General features: G+C 40.3%; 1 protein-coding gene across 11 annotated transcripts in view; it reads left to right on the top strand.

Annotated features, from left to right (window-relative positions):
- Positions 1–16,374, top strand: part of Abca8a (ATP-binding cassette, subfamily A (ABC1), member 8a) — a 69,895-nt gene that overhangs the window by 25,927 nt on the left and 27,594 nt on the right. For all 11 annotated transcript variants that reach the window (XR_015630686.1, XR_015630687.1, XR_015630684.1 and 8 more), the window contains 5 exon segments: positions 118–257; positions 3,178–3,294; positions 7,186–7,381; positions 9,875–10,041; positions 11,328–11,461. Coding sequence is in view for 7 of the 11 variants with exons in the window: in NM_001281824.1 (NP_001268753.1) it covers positions 118–257; positions 3,178–3,294; positions 7,186–7,381; positions 9,875–10,041; positions 11,328–11,461 (754 nt within the window). In the remaining 4 variants the exon portion in view is untranslated.

Below are 16,374 nucleotides of genomic sequence, written 5' to 3'. Positions count from 1 at the left end.
CAACTTTGCATGACTTGGTTTTTTTTATATCAAATTTATAAATGCTCTTCCCTGGTGGTTAGTTTTGGATGCCAGAGACTATTTTTCAAACAACCTCTTTCAATTTTTGAATAACAGCTTGCAGCTGAGTGAAACGTGTGTGCACGAAAGAATAACATCGCTCGTCAAACAGCACATCCCCGATTCCAAGTTGTCGGCAGAAAGCGAAGGGAAACTGAATTACATATTACCCCTGGAAAGGACAAACAAATTTCCAGGTAATCCGTTAGCCATGAGCTGTAACATGAAATCCACAGTAATGGTGAGTAACATGTAGCGTCAGATTGCTGTGCATGAAGTATAGTACTTAGGTTTTATTGCTGTGAACAGACACCGTGACCAAGGCAAGTCATATAAAAGACAACATTCAATTGGGGCAGGCTTACAGGTTCAGAGGTTCAGTCCATTATCGAGGTGGGAGCGTGGTGGCATCGCAGCATCCAGGCATGGTGAGGAAGGAGCTGAGTTCTACATCTTCACCCAAAGGAAGCCAAGAAGAGACTGAACATCCTCAGGCAGCTAGGAGGAGGGTCTCCAAGTCCACCCCCATAGTGACACACTTCCTCCAACAACGCCACACCTTCTAACAGTGCCACTCCCTGGGCCAAGCCTATGCAAACCATCACAAGTACTAAGGGTTTGAGATGAAACATCACTTGGAATTCTCATAATAATAAGAAAAGCTTGACACAATGACTGTCATACCTTAGGGACGGAAAACAGGAGCAGAGGGTGAGGTTAATTTGCAAAAGTCATTGTTTTAAAGATGAATTCAGCCTCCAACCCCATTCTGTCAGAAGTGACAATGTGTTCAATCCTTTGGTCTCTGTTTCAATCAAATACTAGAACCATTTTAGGTTTCCTCACAGTGGTGGTGCTAACACCACAGTAGCAGTGTCCTCCTAACACAGGATTAATTGACTCTTATTGCTGCTTTCTTTCTGAAAACTGAGTTGTATGTATCTTACCAGACAACAGAGAATAAAAGTCAACTTGCCATGGGTAAGAAAAATAAGAGCACAAAACAAATAATTAACCAAATAAATGGGAGTTTACCAAAACCTTGACGGAACCTATCAGTAGGTGCATAAGCACCTGGAGTCACAGCTGTATATGCTGACATCCAGAAAAGGTAAAAAACAATTACACAGTTAGTTAGACATAAGTGTTCATAAACATTTAGAAATCATCAAATGCTGAAACATTGTATCCTAATGCCTAATGACCTCTAAGTCTCTTGTTTGCTTCTCATAGGCTTTCAGTATCCTTGATGTATATTGACAATAAGCTAGGTTTATAAATCTGGAATGAACGTAGTGACTTGAAACTTGGCTTTACTCATTGGCTAAAAGTCCTATCATGTGTTTTGTTTCATTTGTTTGTTTTGTTCTTTCTTTGTTTTGTCTGTTGGTTTTGGTTTTGGCCATGACTTTATAATACAACCTTGTTGTCAGGCCAGTGTATAAAAGAGAATAATTCTGCTTGGTTTTCAGGGCGTTTGTCCCAGATCACTAGGAACTAAAAGAGATCCTATTAAGTGAACAAGACAAAAAAGAATTGCTATATATAAGTGTGACTAAGGCAGTGTCTTAGTTACCGTTCTATTGTGTAAGGTGGCACATGGCAACTTTTATAAAAGAAAGTGTCTAACTGGAGACCTGTTTAATGCTTCAAAGGGTTAATCCATGACCATCATTGCAGGGAGCATGTAGCAGACTGCATGATGCTGGATCAGTAATTGAGAGCTTTGCACCCTGATTCAAAGGCAGCAGGGAAAGAAAGAGATTGGGCCTGTTGTGGTCTTTTGAACCATCAAAGTCCACCCCAAGGATAAGTTTCCTCAACAAATACAAATGTTCTAATAAGAACACACTTCCTAATCCTTCCCAGACAATTTTACACTTGTGGCTAAGCATTCAAATATATGAACTTCTTGGGGGTGGAGCATTCTCATTCAAACCACCACAGGTAGATAGATAACTTATTAAGCAAGGAAATTCAAACATACACTTTGTTTGAAAATATAAATATGATTTCGAACCATGAGGAAGTGTTAGTTGAAATATAATCATTCCATTTAAAAGGATTGTATAGGGGTTGGGGATTTAGCTCAGTGGTAGTGCGCTTGCCTAGGAAGCGCAAGGCCCTGGGTTCGGTCCCCAGCTCCAAAAAAAAGAACCAAAAAAAAAAATAAATAAAAATAAAAGGATTGTATAACCTTGAAACCTACCAAATGCCAGTTAGAGTGAACCTTGGCTGTCAATGCTTACTAACCATTGAAGACTGTGATAGTCCCTCGTCCCGCAACCATTTAGCTGCCAGTAGTACCTCGGGGAAGGTGAGGTCTCCTGAGCACCTTTCCATCCATGAATCAGCATTGAAGGGCCTAGTCTTGAACAGGTCTAGTTCAGGTAGCCAGAAGTGCTCTGTGTACATTATTTCAATAGTCATGTCGCATTTAGAGTGTATTGGGGAGGGGTGCAGGCATGCTACAAGTTGAATGCAGTCAGAGGACGATTTGTAGAAAGATTCTTCCCTTCAACCTTATGGGTTTCAGGAAGTAAAACAAGGCCACCTGGTTTGGCTGCAAGTGCCTTTACTCGCTACGTCATCTCTCTGGCCCTAGCTCCATCCATTTTCCTGAAATATCCATAATTTAATTTTTGGGGGGATGGCTTAATAAAAAGAATTCTATTGTGTGCAGGCGCCACATTTTCTTTGTCAATTCATCAGTTGATAGAAATACAAGTTTATTCCATTTTCCTATCTATTGTGAACACAGGGCAATGAGCATAAATGTATGGATATTTCTGTAATGGAATAGAAAAGCCTCTGGGTATATATGCCCAGGAGCAGACATATGGTAGTTCTATTTTGTGTGTTTGGTTTGGTTGGTTTTTGATTGTTTGTTTGCTTGTTACCTTTTTGAGAAATCTTCACATTTCTATAGTTGCTAAACCAACACATCAGCAGTAAATAAGAGTGCAACTTCTCCCACATCTTCGCCAGCATCTGTTGTTATCTTTTTTTATTTTATTATTATTGTACAATTTCCTTTCTGACTAGGATGAGGAGGGATGTCACAGCTGTTTTAATTTGAATTTCCCTGATGACTACATTTAAAAAATTATTTGTTAGATCTTTATAGGGATCTCGAGAGATGCCCCGACCTGGGAATTGAGAACTATGGCGTTTCTGTAACAACTCTGACTGAGGTCTTTCTGAAACTGGAAGGAAAATCAGCAATTGATTCAGGTAGGTAAAAAGGCTGGAAGCCATCATGCTGTGTTCATCTCAACAGTCATGCTCCTCCTCCTCCTCTTCCTCTTCCTCCTCCTTCTCTCCTCCTCCTTCTCCTCTTCTTCTGGTTGATCTGGTTCTTGTTCTTCTTGTGCTTCTTCTTCCTCCTCCTCCTCCTCCTCTTCTTCTTTTTCTTCTTCTTTTTCTTTTTCTTCTTCTTCTTCTTCTTTTTCTTTTTCTTCTTCTTCTTCTTCTTCTTCTTCTTCTTCTTCTTCTTCTTCTTCTTCTTCTTCTTCTTCTTTTTCTTCTTCTTCTGGTTGATCTGGTTCTTGTTCTTCTTGTGCTTCTTCTTCTTGTTGTTCTTGTTCTTGTTCTCCTCCTCCTCTTCCTCCTCCTCCTTTGGAAATCTATATAGTACAAATGAGGATATCTATTGCTGTCAGTTACCATCTCTGCCATAGAAGTGCCTCACCTGAGATGTTCTATTAGATCCCAGCCAATAATTTTTCAAGTGTTAATGTGTACTACATTCTTGATACTGTGCCCTCAAAATGCTTGCTCTGAAACTTCCATTTTTTAAATGATACATTTAAACTCTGTGCATATAGTGCATATATATAGGAATAATTTTAAAGGTATTTCTTTTATTTTCAATTGTGTGCATTTGTGTGTGTGCGTGCATTTGTGTGTATGTGCATTTGTGTATGTGTGTGTATGTGTGTATGTATGTGTGTGCATTTGTGTGTGCGCGCGTGTGTGTGTGTGTATCCATGGAAGGCAGAGTCATTGGATACTCTAGAGCTGGAGTTTTAGGCAGTTCTGAGCCACCAACATGGATATTGGAAAACAAAATTAGGTCCTCAAGAAGAGCAGTATCCACACATAACTACGAAGCTATTTCTCCAGCTTCAGTACAATTAAATTTCTAATAAAAGGCATTTAAGACATTAAAAAGTGTATAAGAGATCTTGGGGGCTCCAGGTTAATTAAGACTGCTGATCCTTCTACAGGGTGGCCTCCTCCTCAGCTTCTTCCAGCTTTTCCCTAATTCAATCAGAGGGGTCAGCACCTTTTGTTCATTGGTTAGGAGCACATATCTGCATCTGATTCTTTCAGCTACTTGGTGGGTCTTTTGGAGGGCAGTCATGGTAGGGTCCCTTTTTGTGAACACCCCATAGCTTCAGTAATGGTCTCAGGTCTTGGGGCCTCCCCTTGAACTGGATCTTATTTTGGGCCTGTTGCTGGACCTTCTTTTCCTCATGCTCTTCTCCATTTCCATCCCTGCATTTCTGTCAGATAGGAAGAAGTATGGGTCAGAGATTTGACTGTGGGATAGCAACCCCATCCCTCACTTGATGCCCTAACTTTCTGCTGGAGGTGGGCTCTACAAGTTTCCTCTCCCCACTGTCAGGCATTTCATCTAGGTTCTCCCCTTTAAGGCCGAGGGTCTCTCACTTGCCAGGTCTCTGGTACATACTAGAGTATCCTCCCAACCTCCTTCCTCCTGAGGTCACCTATTTCTATTCTTTCTGCTGGCCCTCAGGGCTTCAGTCCTTTTCCCCCACTCAACACCAGATCATGTTCCCTTCTCCATCCACCCCTATCCACTTTCCCCTCCCCTGCCCCTACCTCCTCCCCCCTGTGGTTGCTTTCTTCTCCCTCCCAAGTGGGACTGAGTGAGGCATTCTTACTTGGGCCCTTTATCTTGTTGACCTTTTTGAGTTCTGTCGTCTGTATCTTGGGTATTCTGTACATTTTTGTCTAATATCCACGTATTAGTGAGTGCATACCATACATGTCCTTTAGGGTCTGAGTTACCTCACTCAGGATATTTTCTAGTTCCGTCCATTTGCCTGCAAAACTCAGGATATCCTTTTTCTTAATAGCTGAGTAGTATTCCATTCTGTAGCTGAACCACATTTTCTGCATCCATTCTTCTGTCACGAGACATCTGGGTTGTTTCCAGCTTCTGGCTATCACAAATAAGGCCGCTATGAACATAGTGGAACATGTGCCGCTGTGGCATGGTGGGGCATCTTTTGGTTATATTCCCAAGAGTGGTATTTCTGGGTCTTTAGGTAGGTCTATTTCCAATTTCCTGAGGAACCTCCAAATTGATTTCCAGAGGGCTTGTACCAGTTTGCAATCCCACCAGCAATGAAGGAGTGTTCCTCTTTCTCCACAGCCTCACCAACGTGTGTTGTCACCTGAGATTTTGATCTTAGCCATTCTGACTGTGTAAGGTGGAATCTCAGGGTCATTTTGATCACCAACAAGGCAGCATACACCAGCTGAGATGAGGCCTCCAGCACATACACAGCAGAGGACTCCCAGGTCTGGGTTCAGTTAGAGAAGATATACCTAACCCTCAAGAGACTGGAGGCCCCAGGAAGTTTAGAGGTCTAGTGAGCTGGGTGGGTTAGGGAAAATACTTGTGGTGACTGGGGTAGGGGTAATGGAGGAGGTGTGGGATGTGGAACAGTTGGGGAGTGGACCTGGAGGGGAAGTCTGGAGTGTAAAAATAAACAAACAAAAACAACAATAACAACAGCAACAAAAGGAATAAATCTGTCTTTATCTTGGGGCATAAAAAGAACATTAAAAAGTAAAGTCAGTAATGGATATAGTTAGAGGAAAATAGTTTTTAAAGATGAATTTCCTTTGATTTCCTTAACTAAAATCTACCTAGGCTGCCTTGAAAATAAGTTGGAGTCAATACAGCAGAGCATAGAGAGGCTGCTTCTCCTCTTAGAACTCTACCAATGCTTAAGGCTACTTCCTCCCAATATTTCACATCTGTCGGGTTTAACATGGTTTTGAGTTCCTCCAGAAATTAAGTACATTTAGTGCTATTTGCCTTGATGAGTCCTTGATATGATCACTTCAATACCCAATCTCTCTGGTTCTGAGTTTCTTGCAGGGCAGATAGGAAGAGAAGCGTGTATTTGGAATACAATCTGTTCCCCTGACAGAGCCATGGGTGTCACCTGGTCTTAGCTGCAATGTTGATGGCCTGACAGTAGTACTCATCTCCACTTCCCATTCTCTTTTGTGCCACACTCTAGCTCCAGTCATCTGTTCAAAGAATGACCTGTCTCATTGGGGAGCAGATATTATTCACAAAGCATCTTTAGCTGGGCATGGTGGTACACACCTCTAACTTTAGCTCTTGGGAGACTGAGGCAGCAGCATCCTGAGCTCAAGGCCAACCTGTATTAAAAAGCAAGGCCCTTTCTCAAAAAGACGAGCATAAATTTTAAAATATATTTCCAATATTTCAGTACACATTTGCACTTAAGTTGCGTAAATAGATGTTGTAACAAAAACAAAGGCCAAAATAGACCCTTGTGGGTTTTCTTTCTATTATCAAGGTTTGTTAAGGAAACCGTTGAGTTTCCTAGATCAATGTTATTATCTTGTTATCAAATTGTAATTTATATAATGGGAATTGCCCATCTGCTGCTTTTTTTCTGTTGAGTTCGTCCTCGGTTGGTTGCCCCAAAACAGGTATGGAAAGCACAATTTAGAACATTTTGTTACCCAACAAGCTGCTTCGTGCCCTCTAGCAGGGATCACCCCAAGAGATTCTCCTCAAGCAACTTATACTTTTCTCTCCTCCGGGACTTAATATAAATGGAAAACGCTGTTCCAACTCTTGTAGGTCATCTCTGCTGTTTCATGATATAATGACGAGCATTCTCTGTGCTGTTCTATTCCATAGTATCCTTTTTGAGAGACATCATTTGAAACGGTGTCAACTGTCAAAGTCATATTGACCCATTTTTGTTTTATCTTGGGATTCCTGTTTTCCATAAGAGGACTTCAAAAAAAATTCTCTGAATCAAAAAAAAAAATGCTTTCAGAGAAAAATTTAAGATTTAGAGATTGCTTGCTTTTGTTTTGTAGATATTGGTGAGACAGAAGATGTACAAGCTGGAGGGACAAGAGGCCCAGGGAGACTTGATGGGGAGCAATTTGTCTCTTTACTTAATGAGATGAGTAAGACAAAAGGGGGCATGGCTCTCTGGTGGCAGCAACTCTGTGCAGTGACCAGGCTTCGCTTCTTGAAGTTAAAGTATAGAAGGAAATCCATCGTTATTCTGTGAGTACTAAATCAATGTTGTGGCTTCCAATTGTTGCATTAAAGCATACATAAGCAGAACAACAGAAAAGTCATAAACATAAATTCCAGTGAAGGTCCATACCTGTTATTTCTGTTAACAGTCTTGGTAGTCACACATTATGGTATTAATACAAAAAATTTCTCAGAGATAGTATGAGGCCTGGAGTCTTTCTTCACTACCATTACTCCCTTAAAGTCTCCCTGGTAGAAACAATGGGCACTTTAGAACTTAACCTTGTAGGTGTGTGTGTGTGTGTGTGTGTGTGTGTGTGTGTGTGTGTGTGTCCTAACTCAGATTTCATAGAATTCTCTGAAAGTGTAATGTATTTGAAAGTTGATACATCTTCAAGTTCTCCCTCTTCTTTGTGGTTCTTATGTGCAAGTGGTCTCATCTCAGTTCCTTCCAAATATCAGGCATCTTTAGGAGTTGAACATAAAAGATACTGACTGACTCTCAAGGAATTTGTCTCTTGACATTAGCACCCTGTGCCCATCTCATAGCCTATCTATAAGTTGTAAATCAGTTCACACATGGAATCCAGAACATGTACGAGAATTCCAGTCAATACTTGCTAGATACATGCTTCAAATGGAGGACCTTAACAAGATTAAAACAAAAAGAAAAATATTTGTAGTTAATTAGAAATGCTTTGTAAAACAGACTTGGAGAGCCACAGAGCCCATCAGGCAAGAAGTCTTGAAGTTCCCCATGTGCTGGGTCCCTTCTCCAGCCTGTTGACAGGATGGCCCACAAGATGAGATAAGTTGTCCGTAAGGGAGAAGTGAGTCAGGTGTGGTGGTCGAAAGAATCTTGCAGATCTGACTGACTAACAATCAGGCCACCTCTTTACTTATACAGGTTTCAGAGAACAAAGTCAGACTAATGATTATCCAAGAAGTACAGATTATATCCTTTTGTCTATGGACATGTGTTTGATTTTTCATTACATGTCTGGGGTTACTAGTTGAGTCACAATTAGAAAGCACCAACAGATTTTATTTTTATTATTAGCCCTAGAACTCCAATTCAAAGACTCTAAAGAATGTCTCTGTCTAAGCAAACACACTTATTATATGACAGTCTGCTTTTAGGCTGGCAGTATTTGCAGTTTTAAAGCTCCCCAGACAAACAGAAAATATGTGAACTGGTCTTTTTATGAATAGCAAACACTAGCCGGTTGTGGTGGCACACGCTGGTAGGATTTGCTGAAGGAGGCAGAGGCAGGAGGATCAAACACTAATACCTAACACCTTTACTATCTTAATTCATTATCTATGCTACAAGTAGGTAAAGTTGATTTTAGTCAATCTTTTCTGTTTAGTGAGGTCTATTCATCCAGGGGTATATCTTGTATGACTCCCCTGTGTTTAAACTATATTTTCAGAGAGCTCTAAGGATATTATAAAATGGGACCTAGAATCTGTCTCTAATTCTCCTAGCCAGTAAGATTTTTTCAATTATCTCTGTTTACCCTTTACCAATTAGTTTGTTTGAGCTTGCTAAGGGGCAGATATCCAAAGGAGATTCGTGAAGTCACCTCACATTTTCCTAGCTTTTGCTTATCCAAGCTTATTTCAATCTCTTGGTCATGAGGAAGACTTACAAACAGTGGCCAGAAAAAGCAGAAGTGAGTTTAGGGCTTTCCCTAAAAGCAGACATAAGTTTAAGACATTCCTTAAAAAGACTCAGAAATAATTTTCTCAAGAAAAGATATAAAACAAGTCATAAGGCCGAACGTCCCCAAGAATGCAACATGCAGAGACCAAACCCCCAAAGTGAGAGACAGAAGGACAGCGATTACAGCATTCGGCTCAGCTTTGCTGGAACTATGTCAAACAGCTGTGCTGGCTTTGTGACTTTTGCAGTTTCCAGTGGATGTGGATTTGCCACCCGTGCTTGGCAGGAGATAAGGGTGAGGTTTCGGCAGTAGCAGTGTAGTGTTGAGATCCAATTTTTGAACTTTTCAAATGGGAATCAAAGGAAAGAAAAACACAAAACTATGTAACAGTTTGAGACTGTGTGGTGTAGGAGTAAGTTTGAGTAGCAGCAGGAGTAAGTTTGAGACAGTGTTGGCTGCCATGAGCAAGGCTAGAGGCAATGGATAGGAGAGCAAAGAGCAACTCGCGAGTCTGGGGAGTAGTATGTTGTGCAACAGAGAGGGAAACATTAGGATAGATGCAGAGAAAATGAGGCTAGATCTCAACTTGCCATGGAAGGAGCCACCTTCTGAAATCGCACAGGCTGTCCCATGGTCAGAGGGCAGCAAGGGAGGTGTGCCAATGATAAATCCTTGCTTCTTACTCCCACGCTAAAGACAAGGAGTAACTTAAGAACCAGAACACAGAACCATATATATGAATGTCTGTCTTCAATAATATCTTGCTTGTACTATATCCATGCCTTTGGAAGAATGTTTTGAAGACTGGGCAATGGCTACAGGTCTATGCTGTTAATTTTTTTTTTATGTATAGGATTCTGATTTTGGGGATTGGACTTCTGCATATTCTGTCAGCAAATGTTCACAGGTTAGTCAATCAGAGTGATTACTGTTGGGAGCTCTCTCCTCATACGTACTTCCTCACACCTGGCCAACGACCACAGATGCCCCTCACAAACTTACTGATCATCAACAAAACAGGTAAAAATGTTTCTAATATGTAGTTTATGAATATCAGCACTGTTTTGAACATTGCTTAGGAAAGACACAGGACAAAAAGGTGAATGTGTCTTACACCCAGTTTAAGAAACTTGACCTTAAATTGGAACAATGAAACCAGAAATATGTGATGAAGGAGACATGTATTATGTCAGCATTCATGAAAATCAAGGTTTGTATAGAAATGTTGTGAAAGTTTAATGTCACAGTGATTATAAAGAGAGACTACATAGCTGGATACAAGAGCACGTTGGTAGGCATACCTTTTAAATTTAAAAACATTTAAATTACATGATCACCGTTGCTGTCATTAGTTCAATGGAATATGTTGATAGATTCTAGGAAGTCTTATTCTAAAAGTAGCAAGGGGTTAAAAAAGTTATTTTTTAATTATCAGAGTTATTTTTAACTAGAAGAGATCATAAATACATGAGAATTATTATTATTATCAAGCCATATTTGGAAAGTCCATTAAAGAACCACAGATGACCCAGCGAGAGTTTCAGTGGGTCAGGCACCTGCTGTGCATGCAAGAGGACAGAGTTCAGATCCCCAGAGCCAACATAGGTTTCTTCATGCTGTATCACAACTGTGAGCAGAAGTAAACATGTGCAAGTTGCTTTTGGTGGTGTTTTATCACAGCAGTAGAAAAACACCCAAGGCACCATGCTCTGTTGGATGTCCCTATACTGGTGCCAGCAGTAACCGGCCTCAGTGCATTATACAGAAACAAAGTCCAGAACTGGGGAAGGTGTCAAGGCAGGAGGTGTAGATGATAGGATTTAGAAGTAGTGGGAAGTGGAAATATGACCAAGATTGTTTCTATGCACATGTGAAATTCTCAAATTACTAATGAAAATACAGGTTTAAAAAACTTGCTGGATGTGGAGACCTATGTGTCATCCCAGAGACAGTCAGTGCCTAGGGCAGCTGGCCAGAGAGACTGAGTTGGTGAGCTCTGACTCAAGGGAAAGACCCTGGTTCAATACATACAGTGAAGAGTGATCAAAGAAAATACCTGACATAGACTTTTGGCCTCCACACACGTGTGCATGCGTGTAGCCTTACACATACAATAACATGCCCACATGCACATAAAGCAAAAAAGGGAACAGGAGGTATTTGTTCAAAAAAGAAATACCTGGAGAATTAAAATTCATACTATTGCAAGCTGTGACAAACAAATGGCTGAGAAGAATCATTTTGATACATAACTTTGTGGTGTTCCCTTGGGTTTATAGTGCCTTTTACATTTTACTGTCTGTTAGGAGAAAAGATCGATGACTTCCTACATTCGCTGGAGCAACAGAACATAGCTTTGGAAGTTGATGCCTTTGGGACTAGAAACGGCACAGAGGATAGCCAGTATAATGGCGCTATCATCGTAGCGGGCGGTGAGAAGGTACGTGCACGAAGCTATGGCTATTATAGGGCAACGGAATGAAAAATGGCATCTGAGACATTGCTTACAAACGACATATCTGTGTATTTGAGGAGAGAATTTGGACTATGATTATGCCACTTAAACATTAAACTTGACTTAAGAAAATTCATAAGATTTATACTTTCGTTCATTATTTGGAGAATTTTATTCATGAGTTTAATATAATAAAGTCACATTCCCTATTAGCTAATTATATAATTATTACTTGAGTTAGACTCCTGGAACCCACATGGTAGGAAGAGATAATTGAGTCCTGCAACTTGTCCTCTGACTTTCGCACGCACACAGTGAACATGTATGTTCATGCACAGATTTATGCACATGTACATACACATACACGCAAAAACACACTAATGAACAAATGTAAAAAAAATTTAAAATTACAATTTATACTTGTTATATTGACCTTTTTTTCTCCATTTTTACTAAATTGGGTATTTCTTATTTACATTTTGATTGTTATTCCCTTTCCCGGTCTGCAGGCCAGGCCAACATCCCCCTAACTGCTCCCCCTCCCCTTCTACATGGGTGTTCCCTCCCCATCCTCCCCCCATTACCACCCTCCCCCAACAATCCCATTCACTGTGGGTTTAGTCTTGGCAGGACCAAGGGCTTCCCCTTCCACTGGTGCCCTTACTAGGCTATTCATTGCTACTTATGCAGTTGGAGCCCAGGGTCAGTCCATGTATAGTCTTTGGGTAGTGGCTTAGTCCCTGGAAGCTCTGGTTGGTTGGCATTGTTGTACATAAGGGGTCTCAAGCCCCTTCAAGCTCTTTCAGTCCTTTCTAAGATTCCTTCAACAGGGGTCCCGTTCTCAGTTCAGTGGTTTAATGATGGCATTCGCCTCTGTATTTGCTGTATTCTGGCTGTGTCTCTCAGGAGAGAGCTACATCCGGCTCCTGTCGGCCTGCACTTCTTTGCTTCATCCATCTTGTCTAATTGGGTGGCTGTATATGTATGGGCCACATGTGGGGCAGGCTCTGAATGGGTGTTCCTTCAGTCTCTGTTCTAAACTTTGCCTCTCCCTTCCCTGCCAAGGGTATTCTTGTTCCCCTTTTAAAGAAAGAGTGAAACGTTCGCATTTTGGTCATTCTTCTTGAGTTTCATGTATTCTGTGCTGTTGGGGAATTCGAGCATTTGGACTAATATCCACTTAAATGAGTGCATACCATGTGTGTTTTTCTGTGATTGGGTTACCTCACTCAGCATGATATTTTCCAGTTCCATCCATTTGACTATGAATTTCATAAAGTCATTGTTTTTGATAGATAAGTAGTATTCCATTGAGTAGATGTACCTCATTTTCTGTATCCATTCCTCTGTTGAAGGGCATCTGGGTTCTTTCCAGCTTCTGGCTATTATAAATAAGGCTGCTATGAACATAGTGGAGCATGTGTCTTTGTTATATGTTGGGGCATCTTTTGGGTATATGCCCAAGAGAGGTATAGCAGGGTCCTCAGGTAGTTCAATGTCCAATTTTCTGAGGAACCTCCAGAATGATTTCCAGAATGGTTGTACCAGTCCACAATCCCACCAACAATGGAGGAGTGTTCCTCTTTCTCCACATCCTCGCCAGCATCTGCTGTTGCCGGAGTTTTTGATCTTAGCCATTCTGACTGGCGTGAGGTAGAATCTCAGTGCTGTTTTGATTTGCATTTCCCTTATGACTAAAGATGTTGAACATTTCTTTAGGTGCTTCTCAGCCATTTGGCATTCCTCAGCTGTGAATTCTTTGTTTAGCTCCATTTTTTGATAGGATTATTTGTCTCCCTGCAGTATAACTTCATGAGTTCTTTGTATATTTTGGACATAAGCCCTCTATCAGTTGTAGAATTGGTAAAGATCTTTTTCCAATCTGCTGGTTGCCGTTTTGTCCTAACAACAGTGTCCTTTGCCTTACAGAAGCTTTGTAGTTTTATGAGATCCCATTTGTCGATTCTTGATCTTAGAGCATAAGCCATTGGTGTTTTGTTCAGGAAGTTTTCTCATGTGTTCGAGATGCTTCCCCACTTTTTCTTCTATTAGTTTGAGTGTATCTGGTTTGATGTGGAGGTCCTTGATCCACTTGGACTTAAGCTTTGTACAGGGTGATAAGCATGGATTGATCTCCTTCTTCTACATGTTGACCTCCAGTTGAACCAGCACCATTTGTTGAAAATGCTATCCTTTTTCCATTGGAAGGTTTTGGCTCCTTTGTCAAAAATCAAGTGACCATAGGTGTATGGGTTCATTTCTGGGTCTTCAATTCTATTCCACTGGTCTATCTGCCTGTCTCTGGACCAATGCCATACAGTTTTTATCACTATTGCTCTGTAATACTGCTTGAGTTCAGGGATAGTGATTCTCTCAAAAGTCCTTTTATTGTTGAGGAGAGTTTTAGCTATTCTGTGTTTTCTGTTATTCCAGATGAACTTGCAAATTGTTCTGTCTAACTCTATGAAGAATTGGATTGGAATTTTGATGGGGATTGCATTGAATCTGTAGATTGCTTTTGGTAAAATGGCCATTTTTACATTATTAATCCTGCCAATCCATGAGCATGGGAAATCTTTCCATCTTCAGAGATCTTCTTCAATTTCTTTCTTCAGAGGCTTGAAGTTCTTATCATACAGATCTTTCCCTTGCTTGGTTAAAGTCACATCGAGGTATTTTGTATTATTTGGGACAATCATGAAGGGTGTCGTTTCCCTAATTTCTTTCTCGGCTTGTTCCTCTTTTGTGTAGAGGAAGGCTACTGATTTATTTGAGTTAATTTTATACCCAGCCACTTTGCTGAAGGTGTTTATCAGCTTTAGTAGTTCTTTGGTGGAACTTTTGGGATCACTTAAATATACTATCATATCATCTGCAAATAGTGATATTTTGACTTCCTCCTTTCCAATCTGTATCCCTTTGATCTCCTTTTGTCGTCTGATTGCTCTGGCTAGGTCTTCAAAAACTATATTGAATAAGTAGGGAGAGAGTGGGCAGCCTTGTCTAGTCCCGGATTTTAGTGGGATTGCTTCAAGTTTCTCTCCATTTAGTTTAATATTTGCTACTGGCTTGCTGTATATGGCTTTTACTATGTTTATATATGGGCCTTGAATTCCTATTCTTTCCAGGACTTTTATCATGAAGGGGTGTTGAACTTTGTCAAATGCTTTCTCAGCATCTAGTGAAATGATCATATGGTTTTTATCTTTCAGTTTGTTTATATAGTGGATCACGTTGATGGTTTTCCGTATATTAAACCATCCCTACATCCCTGGAATGAAGCCTACTTGATCATGATGGATGATTGTTTTGATGTGCTCTTGGATTCGGTTTGCAAGAATTTTATTGAGTATTTTTGTGTCGTATTCATAAGGGAAGTTGGTCTGAAGTTCTCTTTCTTTGTTGGGTCTTTGGGTGGTTTAGATATAAGAGTAATGGTGACTTCATAGAAGGAATTTTGGTAGCGCTCTATCTCTTTCAATTTTGTGGAATACTTTGGATAGTATTGGTATGAGGTCCTCTATGAAAGTCTGATATAATTCTGCGCTGAACCCATCTGGACCTGGGCTCTTTTTGGTTGGGAGACTTTTAATGACTGCTTCTATTTCTTTAGGAGTTATAGAGTTGTTTAAAAGGTTTATCCATTCCTGATTTAACTTCAGTACCTGGTATCTGTCTAGGAAATTGTCCATTTCCAGCAGATTTTCAAGTTTTGTTGAATATAGGCTTTTGTAGTAGGATCTGATGACTTTTTGAATTTCCTCTGATTCTATTGTTATGTTTTCATTTCTGATTTTGTTAATTTGGACACACTCTCTGTGTCCTCTGGTTAGTCTGGCTAAGGGTTTATCTATCTTGTTGATTTTCTCAAAGAACCAGCTTTTGTTTCTGTTAATTCTTTCTATGGTCCTTTTTGTTTCTACTTGGTTGATTTCAGCTCTGAGTTTGATAATTTCCTGCCTTCTACTCTTCCTGGGTGTATTTGCTTCTTTTTGTTCTAGAGCTTTTAGGTGTGCTGTCAAGCTGCTGATATATGCTCTCTCCTGTTTCTTTCTGCAGGCACTCAGAGCTATGAGTTTTCCTCTTAGCAGAGCTTTCTTTGTGTCCCATAAATTTGAGTATGTTTTACCTTCATTTTCATTAAATTCTAAGAAGTCTTTAATTTCTTTCTTTATTTCTTCCTTGACCAGGTTATCATTGAGTAGAGCATTGTTCAACTTCCATGTATATGTGGGTGTTCTTTCCCTATTGTTATTGAAGACCAGCTTTAGTCTGTGGTGGTCTGATAGGACGCATTGCATTATTTTTATCTTTCTGTAACTGTTGAGGCCTGTTTTAAGACTGATTATATAATGAACTTTGGAGAAAGTACTATTAGGTGGTGAGAAGAAGGTATATCCTTTTGTTTTAGGATAGAATGTCCTATAAATATCTGTTAAGTCCATTTGGCTCATGACTTCTCTTAGTCTGCCTTTGTCTCTGTTTAATTTCTGTTTCCGTGATCTGTCCATTGATGAGAGTGGGGTGTTGAAATCTCCTACTATTATTGCGTGAGGTACAGTGTGTGCTTTGAGCTTTAGTAAGGTTTCTTTTACGTATGTAGGTGCCCTTGTATTTGGGGCATAGATATTTATGATTGAGAGTTCACCTTGGTGGATTTTCCCTTTGATGAATATGAAGTGTCCTTACTTACCTTTTTTGATGACTTTTGGTTGAAAATCGATTTTATTCGATATTAGAATGGCTACTCCAACTGGCTTCTTCAGACCATCTGCTTGGAAAGTTGTTTTCCAGCCTTTCACTCTGAGGTAGTGTCTGTCTTTGTCTCTGAGGTGTGTTTCCTGTAGGCAGCAGAATGTTGGGTCCTCATTGTGTATCCAGTTTGTTAGTCTGTGTCT

The sequence above is a fragment of the Rattus norvegicus genome, chromosome 10 (assembly GCF_021556685.1).
Source record: "Rattus norvegicus strain SHRSP/BbbUtx chromosome 10, alternate assembly SHRSP_T2T, whole genome shotgun sequence".
Classification (NCBI taxonomy): Eukaryota; Metazoa; Chordata; class Mammalia; order Rodentia; family Muridae; genus Rattus; species Rattus norvegicus.
Note: the sequence above shows the minus strand (reverse complement) of the source record. Positions and strands in the feature narration are given on the sequence as shown.